Source organism: Rhinoraja longicauda, chromosome 1 (genome assembly GCF_053455715.1).
Source record: "Rhinoraja longicauda isolate Sanriku21f chromosome 1, sRhiLon1.1, whole genome shotgun sequence".
In the NCBI taxonomy this organism is placed as follows: domain Eukaryota; kingdom Metazoa; phylum Chordata; class Chondrichthyes; order Rajiformes; family Arhynchobatidae; genus Rhinoraja; species Rhinoraja longicauda.
In genome coordinates this window covers 98,008,550-98,032,720 of record NC_135953.1, presented here as the reverse complement: position 1 = coordinate 98,032,720, position 24,171 = coordinate 98,008,550, and the positions used below count along the sequence as shown (strand labels likewise).

General features: G+C 46.5%; 1 protein-coding gene across 4 annotated transcripts in view; it reads right to left on the bottom strand.

Moving 5' to 3' along the window:
* LOC144595568 (netrin receptor UNC5C-like) overlaps positions 1-24,171 on the bottom strand; it is a 240,377-nt gene that overhangs the window by 44,291 nt on the left and 171,915 nt on the right. For all 4 annotated transcript variants that reach the window (XM_078403130.1, XM_078403145.1, XM_078403137.1 and 1 more), the window contains exons 3-5: positions 16,086-16,229; positions 12,156-12,259; positions 2,210-2,390 (exon numbers count right to left, since the gene is read on the bottom strand). In XM_078403130.1, coding sequence (XP_078259256.1) covers positions 2,210-2,390; positions 12,156-12,259; positions 16,086-16,229 — 429 coding nt within the window. The remainder of the gene's footprint in view (positions 1-2,209; positions 2,391-12,155; positions 12,260-16,085; positions 16,230-24,171) is intronic.

Below are 24,171 nucleotides of genomic sequence, written 5' to 3'. Positions count from 1 at the left end.
GGGTGATTCAGAAATGTTTTTTTCTGGTGCTACAGTAATGAAGATCTTTCCTTTGTTATGATCCTGTGCTTTTATATCACAGTGTTTTCAAAGTTTAAAGTGGTTGTGCGGGGCATGTATTTTTAGACAGAGGGTGGTGAGAGCCAGGGGTGGTGGTGGAGGCAGATACAATAAGAGTCTTATTGATGGGCACATGGATATGCAGGGAATGGAGGGATACGGATCACTTGCAGGTGGAGGAGATTGTTTCATGTTGGCATCATGATCGCATAGACATTGTGATCAAAGGGCCTGTTCCTGCGCTGGACTGTGCTACATGTTTAATATTTTCGATATGACTCTTAACTATTCATTCCTCCATGCTGTCTACTATAATGTCTGAACATTTCATCAGGCTTCACAAGTTCATAAGTTCCAGGAACAGAATTCGGCCATTCGAGTCTACTCTGCCATTCAACCATAGTCGACCTATTTTGCCCTCCCAACCCCATTCTCCTGCCTTCTCCCCACAACTCCTGACACTTCTGCACAGGTCATTGTCAAAGATGTAGTAATGACAAACATGGCTTAAATTCCACTATCCTGTCTACCTCCACCACCACCCCCCGGCAGCGCCTTCCGGCATCCACCACACTCCGTGAAAAAAAAAACCTGCCCCGCACATCTCCTTTAAACTTTGCTCCTCTTACTTTAAAGCTACGCCCTCTAATTTAGTCCAACGCATTTGGTGCTGAGTCTGAAGCTCACTGTCGGGTTGCATCACAGCTCGTTTTGGCAACAACTCCGCCCAAGACCACAAGAAATTGCAGAGAGTGTAGGTGTTTCCCAATCCATCACACAGACCAGACTTCCCACCATTCACTCCATCTACACTTCACGCTGCCTCGGAAAAATAGCCAACAGGAACAAAATAATTTCCCAGCCCTGTCATTTCTTTTTCTCTCGTCTGGCAGAAGGTACCAAAGTTTGAAAGCACACACCACCAGACTCAGGAACAGCCTCTTCCCCTCTGTTATCTGACTGGTGTACGGTCCTTCCATAAGCTAGGGTACTGTCCGATTCATCTCTACCCCATTGTGCACATTGGACTTTGTCTCTGGAACTGGAGTGCTGCAATGCTGAGAACAATATTCTGCAATAGACAATAGACAATAGACAATAGGTGCAGGAGTAGGCCATTCAGCCCTTCGAGCCAGCACCGCCATTCAATGCGATCATGGCTGATCACTATCAATCAGTACCCCGTTCCTGCCTTCTCCCCATACCCCCTCACTCCGCTATCCTTAAGAGCTCTATCCAGCTCTCTCTTGAAAGCATCCAACGAACTGGCCTCCACTGCCTTCTGAGGCAGAGAATTCCACACCTTCACCACCCTCTGACTGAAAAAGTTCTTCCTCATCTCCGTTCTAAATGGCCTACCCCTTATTCTCAAACTGTGGCCCCTTGTTCTGGACTCCCCCAACATTGGGAACATGTTATCTGCCTCTAATGTGTCCAATCCCCTAATTATCTTATATGTTTCAATAAGATCCCCCCTCATCCTTCTAAATATGGTTGTATTTATGTTTTGTATTAGCTGATGTCAGTGGGCTGGATGGCCTGATTCAGTTCCTTAGATGTTAGAGATACAACGTGGCAATAGGCCCTTCAATCCCCGGGTTTGTGCCGACCAGTGTACACTAGCACTGTCCGACACATTAGGGACAATTTATAATTTTACTGAAGCCAATTAACCTCCAAACCTGTATGCCTTTGGAGTGTGGGAGGAACCCGGAGAACCTGGAGTAAACCCACGAGGTCACAGGGAGAAAGTAAAACTTCATACAGATAGCGCACGTAGTCAGGATCGAACACGGATGCATGGCACTGTAAGGCAGCAACTCCACCGCTGTGCCACCATGCTGCTCCTACGACTTATGGACTTATGAATGTATCTGAATGGATATCAATAGACAATAGACAATAGGTGCAGGAGGAGGCCATTCGAGCCAGCACCGCCATTCAATGTGATCATGGCTGATCATTCTCAATCAGTACCCCGTTCCTGCCTTCTCCCCATACCCCCTGACTCCGCTATCCTTAAGAGCTCTATGCAAAATAAAACCTTTCACTGTACCTCAGTACACCTGACAATAATAAACCTAGCCCTACTGGAATGCTACCTAGTTGGCCATGTATAGGCCTGTGGATGCAATGCCGTCTCACTCACCGTAGACGATGACAGTGGCTGTTGTGCTCCTACGCCGGGCCACAATGTTCTTGGCCACACAAGTATAGTTGGCTGTGTCGGAGAGTCGGGCTTGCTTGATGATCAGGTTGTGGTCGATGGTCAGGTAGAAGTTCTGATCTTCCTCGGGGTCAATGACTTCCTCATTCCTCAGCCACTCCACCTTGACATCCAAGAGAAGCAGCCACACAGTTAGACTCCGCGCTCACCCAAAACCATTCCTGCCTTCGGTTAAACGCACCCTCAGGCAAGAGGCCAAACAACCTTCCCAGTCCCTTTAACATCATCAGTCAGAGTATTGAGTGCTTTTGCGCCTCCAGCTCTTCACGCCAGAGTGAGGCCAAACGTCACCTAGCATTTTCCCCAGAGATGTTGCCTGACCCACTGAGTTACTCCAGCACTTTGTATCTATCTTGAGCATAGAAGTTGGGCGGACAAGTTACAGTTGTACAAGACATCACTGAGGCCACATTTAGAGCATTGCGTCCAGTTTTGGTCACCATGTTGTAGGAAAGATATTGTCAAGTTGGAAAGAGTGCAGAGAAGATTTACTCGGATGTTTCCAATACTCCAGGGCTTTAGCTATCGGGAGAGGTTGGGCAGGCGAGGACTTTATTCCTTGGAAGGCAGGAGGGTGAGGGATGATCTTATTGAGGTGTACAAAATCATGAGAGGAATAGATTGTGTGTAAATGCACAGAGTCTCGTGCCCAGAGTAGAGGAATCAAGAGCCTGATGTGTATAAGATCATGAGGGAAATAATAGGGTAAATGAGTGGAGAGAAAATGACAGGAAGGGACAACAGTGTTGCAAATATTTATTTCCAGGGTTAACACTAATTCCTACTCCCTAGGAACATGAAGCAGATTAGAAATCAAACCGCAACTCAATTATATCTAAAATTCATCCGAAAAAATACCTGCAGATGCTGGAAAACTGAAATAAAAACTGTGTAAGTTGAAAATGCTAGGACTGTCACCGAGGACATGAGTTGGGAATGAGTACAGGTCCACCACCGATTTTCCGGCACCCTCGGTTCCGGAGCCTTTCTGGATTATTTGTTTTGCCGGACCAACAGAGGTCACGGTCTCTGAGAGGAGTCCAACGGTACTGGAACGGTCTGCCTATGCCACCGAGGGGCCGAGATACGGGCCCGCAAAGTTGGCCTCGGATGTCGTCTATGGGAACGGATCTGCTGGCTCCGGCTGGGCCGCAGTTCCAGAGTCCTGGCTGCAGGGGGAAAATTCGACCGCCGATCAGCACAGAAGTCCCGATGAGGTGGAGATTGGTCACATCTGCCACATTTTTTGGGGGATTTCAGGGGGGGGACTTCCGGGGAGGGACTTCCGGGGACGAGGGTTGGAATTTCAAGTGTACTCCTGTAACTTTGTCCGGATTAATGGAGGTGCCGGACCATCACTTGCCGGGAAATCAGTGATCGACCTGTACAAGGGGAGGGACATCTTGCAACAACTGATCAAGACGTTGCTGAGACTGCACTTGGAGTATTTTGTACAGTTCTGGTCGCCTAGCTACAGGAAAAATGTAATTAAGCTGGAAATGGTGGGGAAAAAAATCATAAGAATGTTGCCAGGAGTGGAGAGCTTGAGTTACCAGGGGAGACGAGATAGGTTGGGGCTTATATCTCTGGAGTGAAGGCGGCTGTGGAATGACCTTAGAGGTTTATAAAATCATGAGGGGCATAGAGATAGATGTAACCCTGTCTTTAGACTTTAGAGATACAGAGTGGAAACGGCCCACTGAGTCCGCTCGTCCAGCGATCCCCATACACTAAAAGCACTATCCTACACACAAGGGACAATTTAAAATTTCCAGCAAAGCCAATTAACCTACTAACCTGTACATGTACTTTGTAGTGTGGGAGGAAACTGGAGGACTTGAAGAAAACCCATGTGGTCACAGGGAGAACGTACAAACTCTGCACAGTCAGCACCCCTAGTCAGGATCCAACCGGGGTCTCTGGTGCTATGAGGCAACCGCTCTGCCACTGCCCCACTGTGCTGCCCTGTCTCCCTCGCACATGCCAACATCCTCACCATCAACTCCATCTACACTTCACCCAGTCTCGGGAAAGCAAATAACAAAATCCAGGATCTTTTTCACCCCAGTCATTCCCTCCACCCCTCTCCCATCGAGCAGAAGAAACAAAACCTTGAAACGCATACCATCAGATTCAGTAGCAGTTTCTTCCCCGCTATTTTCAGACTACTGAACGATCCTCCCACAAGCTAGGGTGTAGTCCTGATCTTCCAACCTACCTCCATACGGACATTGGACTTTTTCGCTGGAACTGTAAAGCTATGATGTTCTAACTGTATATTCAGCACTCTGGTATTTTTCTCTTTGCACTACTGTTGTCCTTGTGTACTGCTTGATTGTACTCATGTATAGTGTGATCTGATTTAATGGGACAGACCACAAACAAAAGCTTTTCACTGTACTTTGGTATATGTGATAATAATCAACCAATACCAATATCTGTGCCAACAATTATGCCAATTTAAATTGTACATTTGCCTGCACATGGTCCATATCCCTCTATTTCCTGTCTGTTGCACCTGGAAAAAACCTACGTGGTCACAGGTAGAATGTACAAACGCCATACAGACAGCACCTGTAGTCAGGATCGAACCCGGGTCTCTGGCGCTGTAAGGCAGCAACTCTACCGCTGTACCACTGTGCCAACCATCTTGTGTGGGGTTTGGTGGGGATGTTGTATTATCAACAATAAACAATAATATAAACAATCAATCAATAAAAACAATACGTTTTTTTAACCCAGAGAGTGGTGGGGGCCTGGAACGTGCTACCAGGAGTGGCGGTGGAGACAGATACGATAGTGGTGCTTAGGAGAATTTTGAATTGGTGCATGGTTATACAGGAAATGGAGGGATATGGATCACGTGCAGGCAGAGGAGATTAGTTCAGGTTGGCATCATGTACAGCACGGATATTGTGGGCTGAAGCACCTGTTCCTGTGCTGGACTGTTCTATGTTCTGTGTTCTATGCTCTGAGAGCATCCCTGAAAGAATACCAAAAGACTATTTTACGCAGAGTAGGGGAATCAAGAACCAGAGGACACAGGTTTAAGGTGAGAGGGGGAAATTTAATAGGAACCCACTTTTACACACAGAGTGTGTTGGATGTATGAAACAAGCTGCTAGAGGAGATAATTGAGGCAGGTACTATAACAACATTAAAAATACATTTTTTTAGTACAGGTATCTGGATAGGATAATTTTACAGGGATATGGGCTAAAAGCAGGCAGGTGGACGAGGGTAGATGGAGTATATTGGTCGGCATGGGGAAGTTGAGCTGAAGGGCTTGTTTCCAGGCTGTTTGTCCCTAATATGATTAACAGTCAAAGGTTTGCTCTGGGAAAAATTGCGCTCGATTTCACAGCTAGCTTTATCTCCAAGCAGTTGCTGCACAAACCAGCAGGTGGTAGCGTTGCTCTCCAATGTGGTTGTGGGATTTTGGTCAGACACATCTGATCACATTGGCACATCCCACTGCAACATACATCACCCACAGAACAGACACATCCCCCAAAGTCTTACACCATAGTCTTGGTTTGGGAGCAGCTCCATCTGACTACAAGAAATTGCAGAATGTTATGGGTGCATCACACAAATCAACCTCCCTTCCATTAACTTCATCTACACTTCACGTTGCCACCACAAGGCCAGCAGCATAATCAAGGACCAGTCTCACCCTGGTCATTCCCTCTTCTCCCCTCTCCCATCAGGCAAGAGATACAGAAGTGTGAAAAAGCACACCTCCTGATACAGGGAGAGTTTCGTCCCAGTTGTTATCAGGAAACTGAACCATCCTCTCACCAACTAGAGAGCAACACTGACCTCCCATCTCTCACATTGGAGACCCTCAGACTATCTTTAATCGGACTTTACAGAATTTTATCTTGCACTAAATGTTATTCCCTTTATCCTGGTGCTCCAGAATAAACAATCCAAGTTTGTCCAACCTATTCTTCTGGTTAATACCCTCCAATCCCAACAGCAAGGGTGAAATGGACTCCTTCTGTGCCGTAAGTATGAAAACCATGAATGAGTGCACCTCAGTAGCTGCTGGGAAGGTTCTTTTTCCAAAGATAAACTTGATTCAGAATAAAAAACATATACAAAACAAAATATATACAAAACAAACTCAAATTGCAGGTGGTGTTGGGGGGGGGGGGGGGGGAGGGGTGGGGGGGGGGGGGGGGGAAGGGGGTAGTTTAGTTTAGACATACAGCGTGGAAACAGGCCCTTCTGGACACCGGGTCCACACCGACCCGTCTCACCCCGTACACTAACACTATCCTACACACTGGGAACAATTTACAATTTTACCAAAGCCAATTAACCTACAAACCAGCATGTCTTTCGAGTTTGGGAGGAAACTGGAGCACCCAGAGAATCTCACTTGGTGATAGGGAGAACATACAAACTCTGTACAGACAGCGCCCACAGTCAGGATTGAACCTGGGTCTCTGGCACTGTAAGGCAGCAACTCTGCCGCTGTGCCGCTCCAGATGAATGTACGAAGGAGGGGAAAGGAGCAGGACAACTGGTGCGGGATAGTTGGAGAAATAGGCACATGGGGAGGGCACAGGAAAGAGAGAGGGGTGTAAGGGGAATCAGAGAATACAATGTTCATACCATTGGGTTGTAATTTACCCGTGGAATATGAAGTGTTGTTCCTCCAGTTTGCGTGTGACCTCACTCTAGTCTCACAACATCACCACCTTCCCTGCTTCAGATAGACAGTGGCGCACAGCAGTAGAGTTGTTGCCTTACAGCGCCAGAGACCCCGGTTTGATACTGATTACGGGTGCTCTGGTTTCCTCCCACACTGCAAAGACGTACAGGTTTGCAGGTTAATTCGTTTAGTAAAAATGTAAATTGTCCCTAGTGGGTAGGATAGTGCTGGTGGGCACGCCCTTAGTGGGCGGAAGGGCCTGTTTCCACACAGTATCTCTGAACTAAACTATACCAAAACTCAAAATGCTGGTGTAACAGCAGGTCAGGCAGGTCAGGCAGCATCTCTGGAGAAAAGGAACAGGTGATGTTTCGGGTCAGACCCCTTCCTCATGCGCCATGCTTTTTTCCCTGCTTAATTGTGTATTGTTTCCCTTGCACTCATTACACCGAAGCCTCCACTAGGCCTATTAAGGGTTAATACATGTTTAAAATCCAGCAACTCTCAGCTCTTTTTTATCTTTCAACCGGCTGCCTTTTGCCATCTCCCTTTACAGCACTGCAGCGATTTCCACGAGACTTAATTTGAACAAATGTGCCAATTAAGTCCATAATTCTCAGGTGCCGATCAGTAGGTAATTGAACAGAACATATCTGTTTAACCCCCCCACCCTCCCTCCCACCACAACTTCACCAGGGGGACATGGTCTAAATGAGCAATTGTCCAGGTGTAATCTCCTGAGATTGTGTCAGGATAAATAGTGCTTTTGTTCACGACTACAGCAATTTGTCAGCAAGTGTGGCTGTGTTTGTGTAAACACCCCAGTTAGACGCAGCTGAACACTTTAAGACAGGAAGTATGGTGGTAGAGCTGCTGCCTTACTGTGCCCGAGACCCTGGTTCGATCCTGACCTCAGGGGCTGTCTGTATGGAGTTTGTACGTTCTTCCTGTGACTGCATAGGTTTTCCCTGGATGCTCCGGTTTCCTCCCGCACTCCAAAGACGTGCAGGTTTGTAGGTTAATTGGCTTCTGTAAATCTTAAATGTTCTCTAGTGTGTAGGATAGTGCTAGTGTATGGGGTGATCGCTGGTCGGTGCGGTCTCGGTGGGCTGAAGGGCCTGTTTCCAAGCTGTACCTCTAAAGTCTCAAGTCTAAAGTAAGGTTGTCATTATAGGGCAGAACAGTGCAGTACAGAAACAGGCCCTACGGCCCACAATATTTGTGCTGAACATGATGCCATGATATGCTACTCATCTGCCTGCACGTGATCCATATCCTGTCATTCCCTCCTCTTCCTCCTTATCTGATCCCCTCCTCCTTTTTGTCTCCTCCAGCCTTAGTCCACCCATCTGCTAATCAAAATCCCACTCACCTGTATCCACCTATCACTGTAAAGAAGAGTCCCGACCGGAAAGGTCACCTTTAGACTTTAGAGATACAACGTCCAAACTGGCCTTTCGGCCCAACGGGTCCACACCGACCAGTGATCATCCGTACACTAACACTGTCTCACACACAAGGGACAATTTACAATTTACAGAAGCCAATTAACCTGCAAACCTGTACATCTTTGGGATGCGGGAGGAAACCGGAGCACCCGAAGAAAACCCACGCAGTCACAGGGAGAGTGTACAAACTCCGCACAGGCAGCATCTGAAGTTGGGATCGAAACCAGGTCTCTGGTGCTGTAAGGCAGCAGCTCTGCCACTGCGCCACTGTGCTACCCACTTATCCACGTTCTTCAGAGATGCTGCCTGATCCAATGAGTATCTCCAGCAAATTGAATACGTCTTATTATTAATACTTGCCAGGCTTTGTCCAGTCCCCACCTCTTTTACAACTGTCTCCCTACTCAAAACGTCATCTATCCATGTGCCGATCTTAAAGCCGCTTAAATACCACTAAAGATGGCACCTCTGGCTGTGTGACAGGATCTGCCATGTGAGCCGAATGGCCTAATCCTGCTCCCAACTCTTATTGCTTTCAGTCCTGGCAGTGGAAGCCTGATCCTGTTGCTTTTGTTTGACCCACACACAATCACTGCTTTCTTACTCAGTATCACCCTAAAATTTGTCTAAGTGATCATAGGATCATATATTTACAACTTTACTCTTTACTTTAGACTTTGGAGATACAGCGCGGAAGCAGGCCCTTAGGCCTACCGAGTCTGTGCAGACCAGCAATCAGCCGTTCACACTAGCTCTATCCTACATGCTAGGGGCAATTTACAGAAGCCAATTAACTTACAAACCTGCATGTCTTTGGAGCGCGGATGGAAATCGGAGCACCTGGAGAAAACCCACGCCGTCACAGGGAGAACGTGCAAACTCTGTACAGACAGCGCCTGAGGTCAGGATCAAAACTGAATCTCTGGTGCTGTAGGCAGCAAATCTGCCGCTGCACCACTGTGCTGTCCTTCACTGAATCTACTGATTTTTTAAAAAGCAATTACAGTTCTACCACTGATCTTCCACCATTGGCGGTCGAGCACCTCCTTTAATCTGGACAAAGTGCAAGAGCGCACTTGAAATCATTCTAGGCTGTTTCTGACCTACATCAATCTTCACACTTCAGTGTTAAACGTGTGATAGTACCTGCCTCAACTACATCCTCCCTCCGTCAGCTCGTTCCATGCACTCACCACCCTTTGTGTAAAAATGTTGTCCCTCAGGTTCCTATTAAATCTTTTCCCCCTCACATTAAACCTATGTCCTCTGGTTGTTGATTCACCTACTCTGTGTAAAAGACTGTGTATCTACCCGATCCTCTCGTGATCTTATATGTAACTGTAACTGTAAAGGCAGTGTATAACTTATCTCAGCTTTCAAATCCCATTAATATTCTTTTTAAAATCTAATTGGCCTTTTGCTGTCTGGCCTTTGGCTTGGGTCCAGCCAATAAATATCACTTTTCAGGTGGGTCTATTGATCTAGCAGCTAGAGTTCCTGAGTGTGAGGAGATTTGGCATATTGCCAAATACACTATCGAACTGCCAGAGGAACTCAGCGGAGGGTATACTGACTAACTGTATCAGAAGTTTAGGGGAGCTTTGTTTTGGGACATAGCATGTCTATGCTGACCATCGATCACCCATTCACACTAGTTTTATGTTATCACACTTTCTCACCCACTCCCTACACCAGGACAGCACAGTGACTCAGCGGTAGAGTTGCTGCCTTCTGGCGCCAGAGACCCGGGTTCGATCCCGACTATGGGTCAGCTCTACCGATGTGCCACTTCACCACCCTAAATATAAGTGGAAGGGAACAGGGGGATGGGGAAAGAGGGGTGGGGAGATAAAGGGGAATTGAGAGACATGGGGATGGGAGATTAATGTACGAATGAGAGGAAAGGACAAGGGTGAGTGGGGCAAAATAATGGGAAAAATAGGTGCATGGTATTGGGAAAGATTAATGAACTTGAATTTAGTTCATAAAAAGGAACTTTGGTTTATACCAAAGATAGACTCATAGTGCTGGAGTAACTCAGTGGGTAGGTGATGTTTTGGGTCGGGACTCTTCCTGGTATAAGATAGCACAGGAAAGAGGGAGGCGGGTAAGGGGTTATTACTTAAAGTTGGAGAGTTTAATGCTCATACCCTTGGGTTGTAAGCTGCCCGTAGAATAGGAGGAGCTGTTCCTCCAGTTTGTGTGTGGCCTCATTCTGACAATGGAGGAGGCCCAGGACAGAAATGTCAATGTGGGAATGAGAAGTGGAGTTTAAATGGTTAAATTGTGTAAGGTAAAGGCAGCCTACACCTCTGTGCAAATCCCCACGATTATTTGCAAAGGTTAGGTTTAAACATTCCCAGAGGCACTCGGCTTGGAATCAGAGGAGGCTGCAGTGAAAGAGTGTTCCCAGTTTGAATATGAAGAAAAGGTGGCATTAGAATTTATTAATAATTCAACCAACCAAGCACTGTGCGTTGCCTAAGTCTTAACACCTGGGCGATGAACAAACACACCAGTTATTTATTCAATGAGGAAAAGATAATGGCCTTTAATATTTTAGTGACATGCAGATCTGCATCAGACAAGGCAAAACATATCTGAATTTAAAGCACGGATGATTAATAATTAAAGAGGACTGGGCTTTCGCATGTTCAAAAAGAAATCCATGCCTACACCAAGGCAACTCCACCGATTTTGCACCTCAGTGCTAAAAATACTCCCTTGTAATACTGATTCCAGCTCAGTGTGCATCTCCTAGGCTTGCCGAGGAAAAATAACGGCAGATGCTGGTTTAAATTGAAGGTAGACGCAAAATGCTGGAGTAACGCAGCGGGTCAGGCAGCATCTTTTCGGGGTCCCGAAACATCACCCATTCCTTCTCTCCCGAGATGCTGCCTGACCCACTGATCCAGCATTTTGTGTCTACCTTCTAGGCTTGCCTGTTGACAGTGTCACTTTACACTGATCTATTGAGTCATGATGCCTGGTTTGGGGGTTATTAACTGCAGGGAGGGGTTGGACAGATTTGAACTGTCGGAACGTCGTTCAGGGAGACTCTGGAACGTCGGAGGCTGAGGGGAGACCCATTAGAAGTATACATAGAAACACAGAACATAGAAAAATAGGTGCAGGAGTAGGCCATTCGGCCCTTCGAGCCAGCACCGCCATTCAATACGATCATGGCTGATCATCTAAAATCAGTACCCCGTTCCTGCTTTTTCCCCATATCCCTTGATTCCTTTAGCCCTAAGAGCTAAATCTAACTCTCTCTTGAAAACGTCCAGTGAATTGGCCTCCACTGCCTTCTGTGGCAGAGAATTCCACAAATTTATGAGAGGCACAGGCAGTCAGAATCTTTTTTCCCCAGGATGGATATATCAAATACTAGAAGGCATAGGTTTAAGGTGAGAGGGGCAAAGTTTAAAGGAGATGTGTGGGGTCAGGCTGAAAAAAAGGGTCCTGACCCGAAACGTCACTGATCACCTATCCATTTTCCCCAGAGATGCTGCCTGACCCGTTGAGTTACTCCAGCATTCGCTGTCTATTGCTGGTATAAACCAGCATCTGCAGTTCATTTTTATTAACTAAATTCAAGTTCATTCATCTTTCCCAATCAACCTCCGCAGCCAGAAGCACAAAATAACTAATTTATTGCGTCTCATTAATCATATCACGTGGCATTTGTTTTAAAGTCATGCTTTCACATTAACCTTGGAGCAAATCCAGTCAGGGGGATATTGTGATAGAAACTTACCTCAGCCAACGGGATACCTTCAGGGGGGCGGCACTGAAGAAGCACCTCTTGTTCCATTGTTACCTCTTTGCCTAATGGCTCCTGTTCAAACGTCTTCCGGAGATCTGGGCAAGAGATTAGACAGATCATTAATCGCGGGTCTGTCCAAGTGATTACACACAGTGGCAAGAAAGAGAGCCAGGTTTCATTGTCATATGTACCAACAACGGAACAATGATTGGTGTAGGAAGGAACTGCAGGCACTGAGCAGGCACTGCTGGTACTGGTTTACACCGAAGGTAGACATCGAAGGTAGATACAAAATGCTGGATTAACTCAGCGGGCCAGGCAGCATCTCTGGTCTTTTCTTGCCTCCAGCTCTTCATTATCTCCCCCCCCCACCACCCACCCCACGTCCCGCCTCCTACTTTCAGTCTGAAGAATGGTCCTGACATGGGCAAAGATACCCACAATATGCTGGAGTAACTCATCATGTCAGGCATCATCTCAGAAAAAAAGGGACGGGTGACGTTTTGTGTCAGAACCTATCTTCAGACACGACCTGAAACGTCACCCTTTTTCTCCAGAGATGCTGCCTGACCCGCTGAGTTTCTCCAGCACTTTGTGTCTATCTTTGGTGTAAACCAGCATCTGCAGCTCCTTGTTGCTACAATGAAATTCTTACTTGCCGCAGCATGAACAGGTCTGAGAACACAACACACATAGAGGTATCACAAAATGCTGGAGTAACTCAGCAGGTCAGGCAGCATCTCAGGAGAGAAGGAATGGGTGACGTTTCGGGTCGAGATCCTTCTTCAGACTGAGGAAGGGTCTCGACCCGAAAACGTCACCCATTCCTTCTCCCCTGAGATGCTGCCTGACCCACTGAGTTACTCCAGCATTTTGTGATACATTCAATTTGTACCAGCATCTGCAGTTATTTTCCTACAACACACGTAGAAGTCTGAAGAAGGGACCCGACCCGAAAGGCCACCCATTAATGTTCTCCAGGGCTGCTGCCTGACACGTTCCAGCATATCGTGTCTTTCCTTGGTAAACCAGCATCTGCACTTCCTTGTTTCTGCAGATAGATTGAACTGATTTAAAGATACGGCATGAAAACAGGCCCTTCGGCCCACTGAGTCCACACCAACCATTGATCACACTATTTCTCTACTTTCTCATTCACTTCCTACATACTGGGGCCAATTAACCTATGAACCCCACACGTCTTTGGGATGTTGGAGGAAACCGGAGCACCAAGAGGAAACCTACATGGCCACAGGGAGATGGTGCAAGATCCACACAGATAGAACCCGACGTCAGGATCAAACCCGGGTTTTCTGAATCAGGTGATATTTGGTTCTCCATCTCAGGTAGAGGTCTGTCGTCTAAATTGTTGTAAAGAACCTTGAGATGTTTCACCATGTAAGAGATGCTACATAAATGGAAGTGATTGCAGCTGTTATTTCTCTTCTTCCTCTGAACAATGTACATGGGCAAAGATACCCACAAAATGTTGGAATAACTCAGCGGGTCAGGCACTATCTCAGGAGAAAAGGGATGGATGCCGTTTTGTGTCAGAACCTATCTTCAGACATGACCCAAAACGTCACCCATCCTTTTTCTCCAGAGATGCTGCCTGACCTGCTGAGTTACTCCGGCACTTTGGGTCTATCTTTGGTATAAATCAGCATTGCAGTTCTTTGTTTCTACATTTTGACTGCTCCACTGTGAAACCTCATCAAGGCCTGCCTGCCTGCTTTAAAGAAGCTCTCCTCTCTCCGCCGGGAGTTCTGTGACACCCTCTCTCGCTGCTCCCCCTCTGTGATTCCTGCTGGCTCCAGCTCCACAACAGTGATCACTGAATCACTACCACAACCATTTGCGTTTCCTCAACACTTGCCTGTGCTGACATCTTGTGTCATGTGACTTCCTGCTCCGTTTACAGGATTCCCAGATCAGGCCCAACCTGGATTTAAGGTACCTACACTCAATCACTGAAGAAAGACCACAACCCAAAATTTCACCTAACCACGTTCTCCAGAGATGCTGCCTGACCCGCTGAGTTACTCCGGCACTTTGTGTCTTGTTTTTGTAAACCAGCATCAGCAGTTCCTTGTTTCTACCAGTTGAGGTGTTTGCTGATCTAAGCCAAGCTTTGAGTATCTGCTCTTTGGAATTACATTCTTAAACCCCTCTATCTTTCTCTCATGGTTGCAATTTGATTCTTTCATCAAACATCCAGAGGCTGCAACCTACCCCCCCATTGACGAACTGTACACTGCAAGGGCCAGGAAGCGAGCGGGCAAGATCATCTCTGACCCCTCTCACCCTGGCCACAAACTCTTTGAAGCACTTCCCTCTGGAAGGCGACTCCGGACTGTCAAAGCAGCCGCAGCCACAGCCAGACATAAAAATAGCTTTTTTTTCCACGAGTGGTAGTTCTACACAATAACTAATGTATGGAGTTTTGTTTTTGCTCTGGTTTATTTTCACCCACATGTTTAGACCGTAATGTTGTATCCTTATTGTTTTGATGTGTTTATGCTTTATTCTTAATTGTTAACTGTATGTTTGTGTTGTCATTTGTGAGTGGAGCACCAAAGCACATTCCTTGTATATGCATACTTGGCCAATAAACTTATTAATTCATTCAAACCTTTGGTTATAAAAAGCGATAATGGTCAGAGTGGAACATGTGGCTCCGAATCCCTGTTTTTTTTGTCTTAGCTTCAGAGATCTTTCAAGAGAGAGTTAATCTAGCTCTTAATGCTAAAGGAATCGAGGGATATGGGGAAAAAGCAGGAACGGGGTACTGATTTTCGATGATCATATTGAATGGCGGTGCTGGCTCGAAGACCCGAATGGCCTACTATATTTCTATGTTCTATGAGATACAGAGTGAAAACGCACCTTTCAGCGGCCAATTATCACCTGTACACTAGTTCTATCCTATAACTTGCAACAATGAAACAGAAGCCAATTAACCTACAAACCTGCACCTCTTTGGAATGTGGGAGGAAACCTGAACATCGGTAGAAAACCCACTCAGTCACAGGGAGAATGTACAAACTCCGTACAGACAGCACCCGTAATCCACAACGAACACAGGTCTCGGGCAGCAACTTTAGTTTAGTTTAGCTTAGTTTAGAGATACAGCGCGGAAACAGGCCCTTCGGTCCATCGAGTCCACGCCCACCAGAGAGCACCACGTACACTAACACTACTCTACACACACTAGGACAATTTACAATTACACCAAGCCAATTAATCTACAAACCTCTACACCATTGGAGTGCAGACATACAGTTGTGTCACTCAACCGCCCTGTGTTCCAACAAGATGAGGGTTGATCTGATCCGGGTCTCAGCTCCAGTATCCTATCTCTCGTCACTGAATCTCTTGAAGCCACTTCGGCCCAACTCATCCATGCTAACAAACATACCCATTGAATCTAGTCCCATTTGTTCACAATAGACCCATATCCCTCTAAACCTTTCCTATCCACGCACCTGCCCAAATATCTTGCCCGGTGGCCTTCCTTCTACAAGTAAGCCAGACATGCGGTTGGGGTACAGCCGCGTCTCGCCGGGCTCCTGGCTCACCACCACTGCCAGACATGCTGTTGGGGTACAGCCGCGTCTCGCCGGGCTCCTGGCTCACCACCACTGCCAGACATGCTGTTGGGGTACAGCCGCGTCTCGCCGGGCTCCTGGCTCACCACCGTCGAGGCCCTGCCCTGTCTCCTTCCGCCGTCACGTCACCTATTCTTTTTCTGCAGAGATGCTGCCTGGCCCGCTGAGTTACTCCAGCACTTTGTATCTACCTTTAGCGTACAGGTGATCGTTGGTCAGCATTGATCCGGTGGGCCGAAGGGCCTATTTCCCTGCTGTCTCGATAAACTAAACTAAACTAAACTGATCCCCAATTCTGCGTGCCAACACTTACATGCAATTCGGACGTAGGACTTGTGACTCTTGGTGGTCCCAGAAGAACTCCACGCAACGCACTGGCACCAGTAGTCTTCCGGTCCAAAGAGTTCCTCCACTTGCTGCCTGGAGATCTCAATGATCACTTCCCTCACGATGAGGTCTGGCAGTCACAAGAAAGGGTTCAAGTTGTTAGTGATCTGTTCAAATAACATTTTCAATGGTAAGTTGCCATTCATATTTGTCTTGACCTGAATATTAGTATTGGTTTATTATTGCCACATTATCACATTGCAGTTATCAGGCAACTGAACCATCCCATCAACAACTAGAGAGCAGTCCTGACCTACCATCTACCTCATTGGAGACCCTCGACCTTTCTCTAATCGGACTTTAGTGGACTTTATCTTGCACTAAACGTTATTCCCTTTATCTAGTATCTGCACACGCTGGATAGCTTGATCATGTATTGTCTTTCTGCTGCCTGGTTAGCACGCAACAAAATCTTTTCACGTTGCTTTGGTGCACGTGACAATATGCTAAACTAGTTTAGTTTATTTAGTTTGATTTATTGTCACATGTACCGAGGTACAGTGGGAAAAAACTTTGTTTTGCGTACTATCCAGGCAAATCAAACATTTATGAGTATATCAGGTAGAGCAAAAGAGAAAAAAAACAGAGTATCGAATATAGCGTTACAGCTACAGAGTAAGTGCAGGTTAAAAAACAACATGTAAGGGCCCCAACGGGGTAGGTTGGAAGACCAGGAATTCATTGTTAGCTTTAGATTTTTAGATACAGCGTTGAAACAGACCTTTCTGCCCACCGAGTCCGCGCTGACCAGTGATCATCCCGTACACTAGCACTGACCTAAACACTAGGGACAGTTTACAATTTTATTGAAGCCAATTAACCTACAAACCTGCACGTCTTTGGAGTGTGGGAGGAAACCGGAGCATCTGGAGAAAACCCACGCGGTCACAGGGAGAACGTGCAAACTCCGTACAGACAGCACCCACAGTCAGGATCAAACCCAGGTCTCTGGCACGGTAAGGCAACAACTCTACCGTTGCACCACGTTACTGCTTCTGAAAGGTGTATTCAAGAGCCTGATCACAGAGGGGAAGAAGCTGTTCTTGAACTTAGTGGAACGTGCTTTTAAACGTTACTGCCCGACAGGAGAGGGGAGAAACGGGAATGACCAAGGTAGGAGTGGTCTTTGATTATGCTGGCTGCTTTCCCGAGGGAAAGTGGTGTAGATGGAGACAATAGGGTGGGGAGGGAGGTGGGGTCTGGTCTGTGTGATGGACTAGACTGAATCCACAATACGCAATTTCTAGTTGTCTGGAATAGACCATTGATAAACCATGCATGGATGCATCCAGTCTGAAGAAGGGTGCAAACTCAAAACCTCACCTATCCATTTTCTCCAGAGATTAGAGATTCAGCGCGGAATCAGGCCCCTCGGCTCACTGAGTCTGTGCCGACCGGTAATCACCCTGTACACTAGCACTATCCTACACACTAGGGACAATTTACATTTTACAATTTTACCAAGGCCAATTAACGTACATACCCGCACATCTTTGGATTGTGGGGGGGGAAACCACAGCACCCGGAGAAAACCCACGCGGTCACAGGAAGAACGTACAAACTTTGTACAGGCAGCACTCATAGTCAGGATTGATCCCGGGTGTCTGGCGCTGTAAGGAAGCAACTCTACCGCTGCGTCATCGTGCTGCCCAAAGGTGATGCCTAACCTGCCGAGGTACTCCAGCACTTTGTGTCTATCTTCCGTGATACATCCTGTTGGATTCCTCTGTGGAAATTGATCATTCGGAGATATACCGAGTTACCTCTGCTTTCTGAGGAAGCAGAGGTGTTGTGATTGGGTACTCAGACATTTAGCCAATAGATCTCAAGGGGTCTACTTACGTTTAACAGAAAATCAAACACAACATTTCACCCTCAAAAACAGATTACGCACTAGAGAAGCAAGAGGATTGTACAGAGCCTGCCAGTTTACAGACTGACTGTTCAAGGTAAAATGTGTTTTGTGTTTGACAGTGCAGAGATGAAGATTAGCGAGGGATTACAGCATTATGCAAGCATCTAGCAGCTAACGTGACTTACATCAACTCTTGGGGTGATGTTAGGAAACTTAAAACTCAGACGGGTGGAAGAGGATTACACCACAAAGCTTGTTGTTCGAACGCTGCCAATTGTAATGCAGAGAGTTCACTGCTACCTTTGCACATCAAGTCGACCCCTTTCTGAGTTTTCCATCCTCTTTAAATACTAATGCTTGCTCCGTTCAGACAGCTCTTGTCAGTCTGGTGGAGATTCATGTCGCCAAACTGCCCTGTTCCTGCCCCATCTGTTTGGAAACAACCTATCACTGACTCCCACTGGATCCCTGGAGTCATACAAAGTCGACAGTGACCAGTAGAAAAATCCAGCCCTCAGAATGAGTGTGTAGAAAGGAACTGCAGATGCTGGTATATACTGAAGATAGACACAAGGTGCTGGAGTAACTCAGGAGGTGAGGCAGCATCCCAGGAAAACGTGGATAGGCGGCGTTTCAGGTTGGGACCCATCTTCAGACTGGGTCTGAAGAAGGATCTCAACCCGAAACGTCAGGGAGCATCTCTTGGGAATATGCTGAAGTGAAGTTTCGGGTCGAGATCCTCCTTCAGACCCAGTTTGAAGGGTGATCCCGACCCAAAATGTCACCTATCCATGTTCTGCAAAAATGCTACTGAACCTGTTGAGCTACTCCAGCACTTTGTGTCTTCTTTGGCAAACCGGCACCTGCAGTTCCTTGATTCAGAATGACATGAAGAGTTGGCCATGTCCATAAATATTGCACAAATCATAAATAAATCCAGCTGGAAACTGGGGATTTACTTCATTCACATAGTGTGGTGAGAATGTAATTGTGGGCTGGAGAGCCACTTCCTGTACTGTACTGTTCCAGGTTCATGTCTATGTCTATGTCTAAGGTAGAACCAAAATGCTGGAGTAACTCAGCGGGACAGGCAATAGCTCTGGAGAGAAGGAATGGGTGATGTTTCGGGTTGAGAGCCTTCTTCTGACCGAGAGTCAGGGGAGAGGGAGCCTAGAGATATGGAAGTTGTCCATGTCCATAAGCGGAACAGGCAGCACCTCTGGAGGACATGAATAGATGACGATTCAGTTTTGTACCCTTCTTCAGACACTGAAGACGTGATGTGAAACATCACATATCTATATCCTCCTGATATCTATATCCTGCCTGGCCTGTTGAGTTACTCCAGCACTGTGGTTTTTTACGAGGACAAGTAAATAGTTCCCTGAAAGTGATGCCACGGGGTAGATCGGGTGGTGAAGAAGGCTTTTGGCATGCTGGCCTTCATAAGGTCATAAGGTCATAAGTGATAGGAGTCGAATTAGGCCATTCGGCCCATCAAGGCTACTCCGCCATTCAATTATGGCTGATCTATCTCTCCCTCCTAACCCCATTCTCCAGCCTTCTCCCCATAACTCTGATTCATCAGTCAGGGAATTGAATATAGAATTGAGGTAGACACAAAATGTTGGAGTAATTCAGCGGGACAGGCAGCATATCTGGAGGGAAGGAATGAGTGACGTTTTGGGTCGAGACTCTTCTTCAGATCAAAGTGTCTACCTTCGATTTAAACCAGCATCTGCAGTACTTTCCTACACATAGAGGTTGAGGTGTTATGTTTTGGTGTACAAGATGTTGATAAGGCCACATTTGGTGTACTGTTCAGGTTTGGTCAGCCTGCAACAGGGAAGATACCTTTAAGTTGGAAAGCACGCAGGGAAGATTTACGAGGATGTCGCCAGGACTCAAGGGTGTGAGCTACAGAGGGAGGTTGAGCAGGCTAGGACTTTATTCCTTGGAGCACAGGAGAAAATACTCCCGAAAATGTGGCACCTAGGCTGGGTGAGGCGTCCGATCAGCTAGTCAAAATTTCCCCTACTGCCGGAGCTCTGGAACTCCGACCCGGCCAGAGCCGGCAGATCCGTTCCCATAGCCGACCTCCGAGGCCGACTTTACAGGCCGGTATCTTGGCTCCTCGGCGACCTATGCGGACCGTTCCTAACAGTGACCTCTGTTGGTCCGGCAAAATGGATAATCCAAAGAGGCTCTGGAACCAAGGGTGCCAGAAAATCAGTGGTGAATTTGTGTTGCTGATGTTATTGTATTATTAAATATTGTATATATTTTCACTGTGTAGCTGCGTTAATGTGACTGTAAAGTTGCAGCAAGTAAGAATGTTCTTGTTCCATACCCAGTGCATGTGGGCGGCACGGTGGCGCAGCAGTAGAGTTGCTGCCTTACAGCGAATGCAGCGTCGGAGACTCAGGTTCGATCCTGACTACGGGCGCTGTCTGTTTGTACCTTCTCCCCGTGACCTGCATGGGTTTTCTCCGAGATCTTCGGTGTCCTCCCACACTCCAAAGGCGTTCAGGTATGTAGGTTAATTGACTGGGTAAATGTAAAAATTGTCCCTAGTGTGTGTTGGATAGTGTTAATGTGCGGGGATCGCTGGGCGGCACGGACTCAGTGGGCCGAAGGGCCTGTTTCCACGCTGTATCTCAAAATAAAAAACAAAACAAAAATACTAAACACTTTTGAGTCTTTCTTGACTCTCGTGAGCTTTGAATGTTTCAATGAGATAACCTCCTTTGTCTGTTTCTCTCCCTACAGATGCTTCCTGACCTTCTGTACACTTTCTATTTTCATTCCTGTTCACAAAGGCTCATCAGCAACATCAGAACCTCCTCAAAATCTATCAATAAAGAATTACAAATAAACCTTTTTCTCTGTTAAAAAACTCTTCTTTCCATAGACCCCATGAATGAGATAAGCATTTTACTTGAGTCACTTCCCCTCGAGCTTTATGCAAAGTAAAGGTGAACTGCCAACTCTTCAATCTTGCATTGATTTATGTGTCCAATTAAGAAAGAATATCAAGGAGCAGTTAATTTTGACTCAGAGAATAAACAGGGGCTTCTTAATGGTCTATGTAATCAGCAACTAAATAATCCATACTGTGGGTGCTGGTGGAGGGATTTATTTTAGTTTAGTTTGGTTTAGAGATACAGCATGGAAACAGGCCGTTCGGCCCACCGACTCCACGCCGACCAGAGAATCCCACACACTAACACTGTCCTACACACTAGGGGCAATTTACATTTTTACAAGCCAGTTAGCTTGCAAACCTGTACGTCTTTGGAGTGTGAGAGGAAACCAGAGCACCAGGAGAAAACCCACAAACCTGTTTGTGCGGTCACGGGGAGAACGCACAAACCCCAGACAGACAGCACCCGTGGTCAGGATCGAACCATGGCTTTCCGTTTGCTTATTCTTGCAAACTATTTGTGGAGCATGACAGGCTCCTGGGTTGTCTCATGTGATTTGTACAGAATATGTCTCCTCTTCCCGGCAACAAGCAACGTATAAGATTATTAAGGAGTTGGACACGTTAGAGGCAGGAAACATGTTCCCAATGTTGGGGGAGTCCAGAACAGGGGGCCACAGTTTAAGAATAAGGGGTAGGCCATTTAGAACGGAGATGAGAAAAAACTTTTTCAGTCAGAGAGTTGTGAATCTGTGGAATTCTTTGCCTCAGAAGGCAGTGGAGGCCAATTCTCTGAATGCATTCAAGAGAGAGCTAGATAGAGCTCTTAAGGATAACGGAGTCAGGGGGTATGGGGAGAAGGCAGGAACAGGGTACTGATTGAGAATGATCAGCCATGATCACATTGAATGGCGGTGCTGGCTCGAAGGGCCGAATGGCCTCCTCCTGCACCTATTGTCTATTGTCTATCGAGCCTGGGTCTCGGGCGCTGTAAGGCAGCAGCTTTACCGCTGCACCGTCCTCTATTCATTCATTATTGGTTCATCCGACCAAGACTTGCAGGTTTTAGCTATTGTTGTCCAGCTTTTATTTCCCATGAACTGAGATCTTTTATGATTCACCAACAATAATGGTTTTGTTAATTGCAGAAGGTTCAAACCTTCAGAGGGTGAGTACAAGAGATTGCATCTCCTGGAGAATGTTAGTGAACCAAATATTGAACAACGTTTGAAACACATTTGGGCAGGTACATGGATAGGAAAGATTCCATAGGTCATAAGTTATCGGAGCAAATTAGGCCATTCGGCCCATCGTCTACTCTGCCATTCAATAATGGCTGCTCGACCTTTCCCTCTCAACCCCATTCTCCTGCTTTCACCCCATAAGCGCTGACACCCTTACTAATCAAGAATCTATCAATCTCCACCTTAAAAATATCCATTGACGACCTCTACAACCCTCTATGGTAATGAAACCGACAGATTCACCACAGACTTAGAGAGATATGGACCAAATATGGGCAAATGGGACTAGCTTAGATGGGGCATCATGATCAGCAGGGATGAATTGGGCTGAAGGGCTTGTTTCCATATTCTGTGATTCGAAAGAATGTTCACACAATAATTTGTTAGTTGTTAAAGCTACTAAGATAGACCAAGTGATTAAAGTTAATAGTTCAGATACAGGTTGGAAACAGGCCCTTCAGCCCACCTAGTCAACGTCAACCAGTGATCACCCCGTACACTAGTTCTATCCTACACACTAAAGACAGTTTTTCAGAAGTCAACTACCTTACAAACCTTTAGTTTTGTTTAGTTTTATTTAGTTTAGTTTAGTTTTGTTTAGTTTATTGTCACATGGACCAAAATACAGCGAAAAGCTTTGTTTCATCAGTCAGCATAAAATTAATACTGTACATGATTACAATCGAGTCCACAGTCCACAGATGCATGATACAGGGAATAACATATAGTGGAAGATAAAGTCCAGTAAAGTTTAGATCTATCCCACACTAGTGGGGGGGGGGGGGAGAGGGGAGAAGGGGGAGTGACCGGGGTATGACAGGTCCTTGATTATGCTGATGGCCTTCTCGAGGCAGCATGACGTGTTTATGGAGTCAACGGAAGGGAGGTTGGTTTGCCTGCAGGGCTGGGCTGCATCCACAATTCTCTGCAATTACGTGCGGTTCAATTCTGACCTCGAGTGCTGTCTGTGTGGAGTTTGCACGTTCTCCCTGTGATAGCGTGGGTCTCCTCCGGAAGACGTGTGTGTTTGTAAGTTAATTGGTCTCTGTAAACTGTGCCTAGTGTGTAGGGGGTGGATGGCAAAGTGGAATAACATAGAACTAGTGTGAATGGGTGGTGGACGGTCGGTGTGGACTTGGTGGGCCCAAGGGCCATTGCCAAGCTGTATCTCTAAATTAAACTAAACTAAACCATAGTTGAGAGGATGGGAGTAGAAGGGTGGAGAGGGAGGGGGGGGGGAGGATTGGGGGTGGGGGGGTGGGGGGGAGGTAATGGGGTGGGTGGGGGGGGGGGAGTTATCACAGCCAAAAGCCTTAATAACAGGATGAATGGTTGACAAAGGTGGAATGATTAAAACGGGCATTGACCAAGAGCTGGAGAGCATAAAGTGCTGTGTGGAAGGCTAATAACGAAGCTTGGTTATGACTTTATTGAATGGTGCAGCAGGAAAACTTAAATCCAGATTTAAAGAGGGCAGAGTTTGTGATGGAGACATACAGCATGGAAGCAGGCCCTTCAGCCCACTGAGTCCATGCTGACCATCCAGCATCCATTTATACCAACTGCATTTTACTCTTAATATATAATAGAACTAGTGCGTGTGGGTGAACACTGGTCATCCAGCATGCACAGCAAGGGCCTGTTTCCATGCTGACTCTTTAACAAAATAATTCAGAAAGAACAGATGTGGATTCTTGTCAGATGTGGAGGAATCTGCTTGAAGCAGATTGTTTCCTTTTTTTTCAAAAGAGGGGAACAGATTTCATGTGATAGCTAAATAATTTCACCTTCACAAATCTTCATGTGAACACATCCATCACACGGACGATGCACTGTTAATCATCTAGCTGTGGTAACCGTGATATTTTGCAGAGAGAATGGTGGTGGGTGTGATGTGAAGGAACTGCAGTTAGAAGGAGTAACGTCAGTGTCAAATGAAAAGCTGCAAATGGCTTTCCGTTTGCTTATTCTTGCAAACTATTTGTGGAGC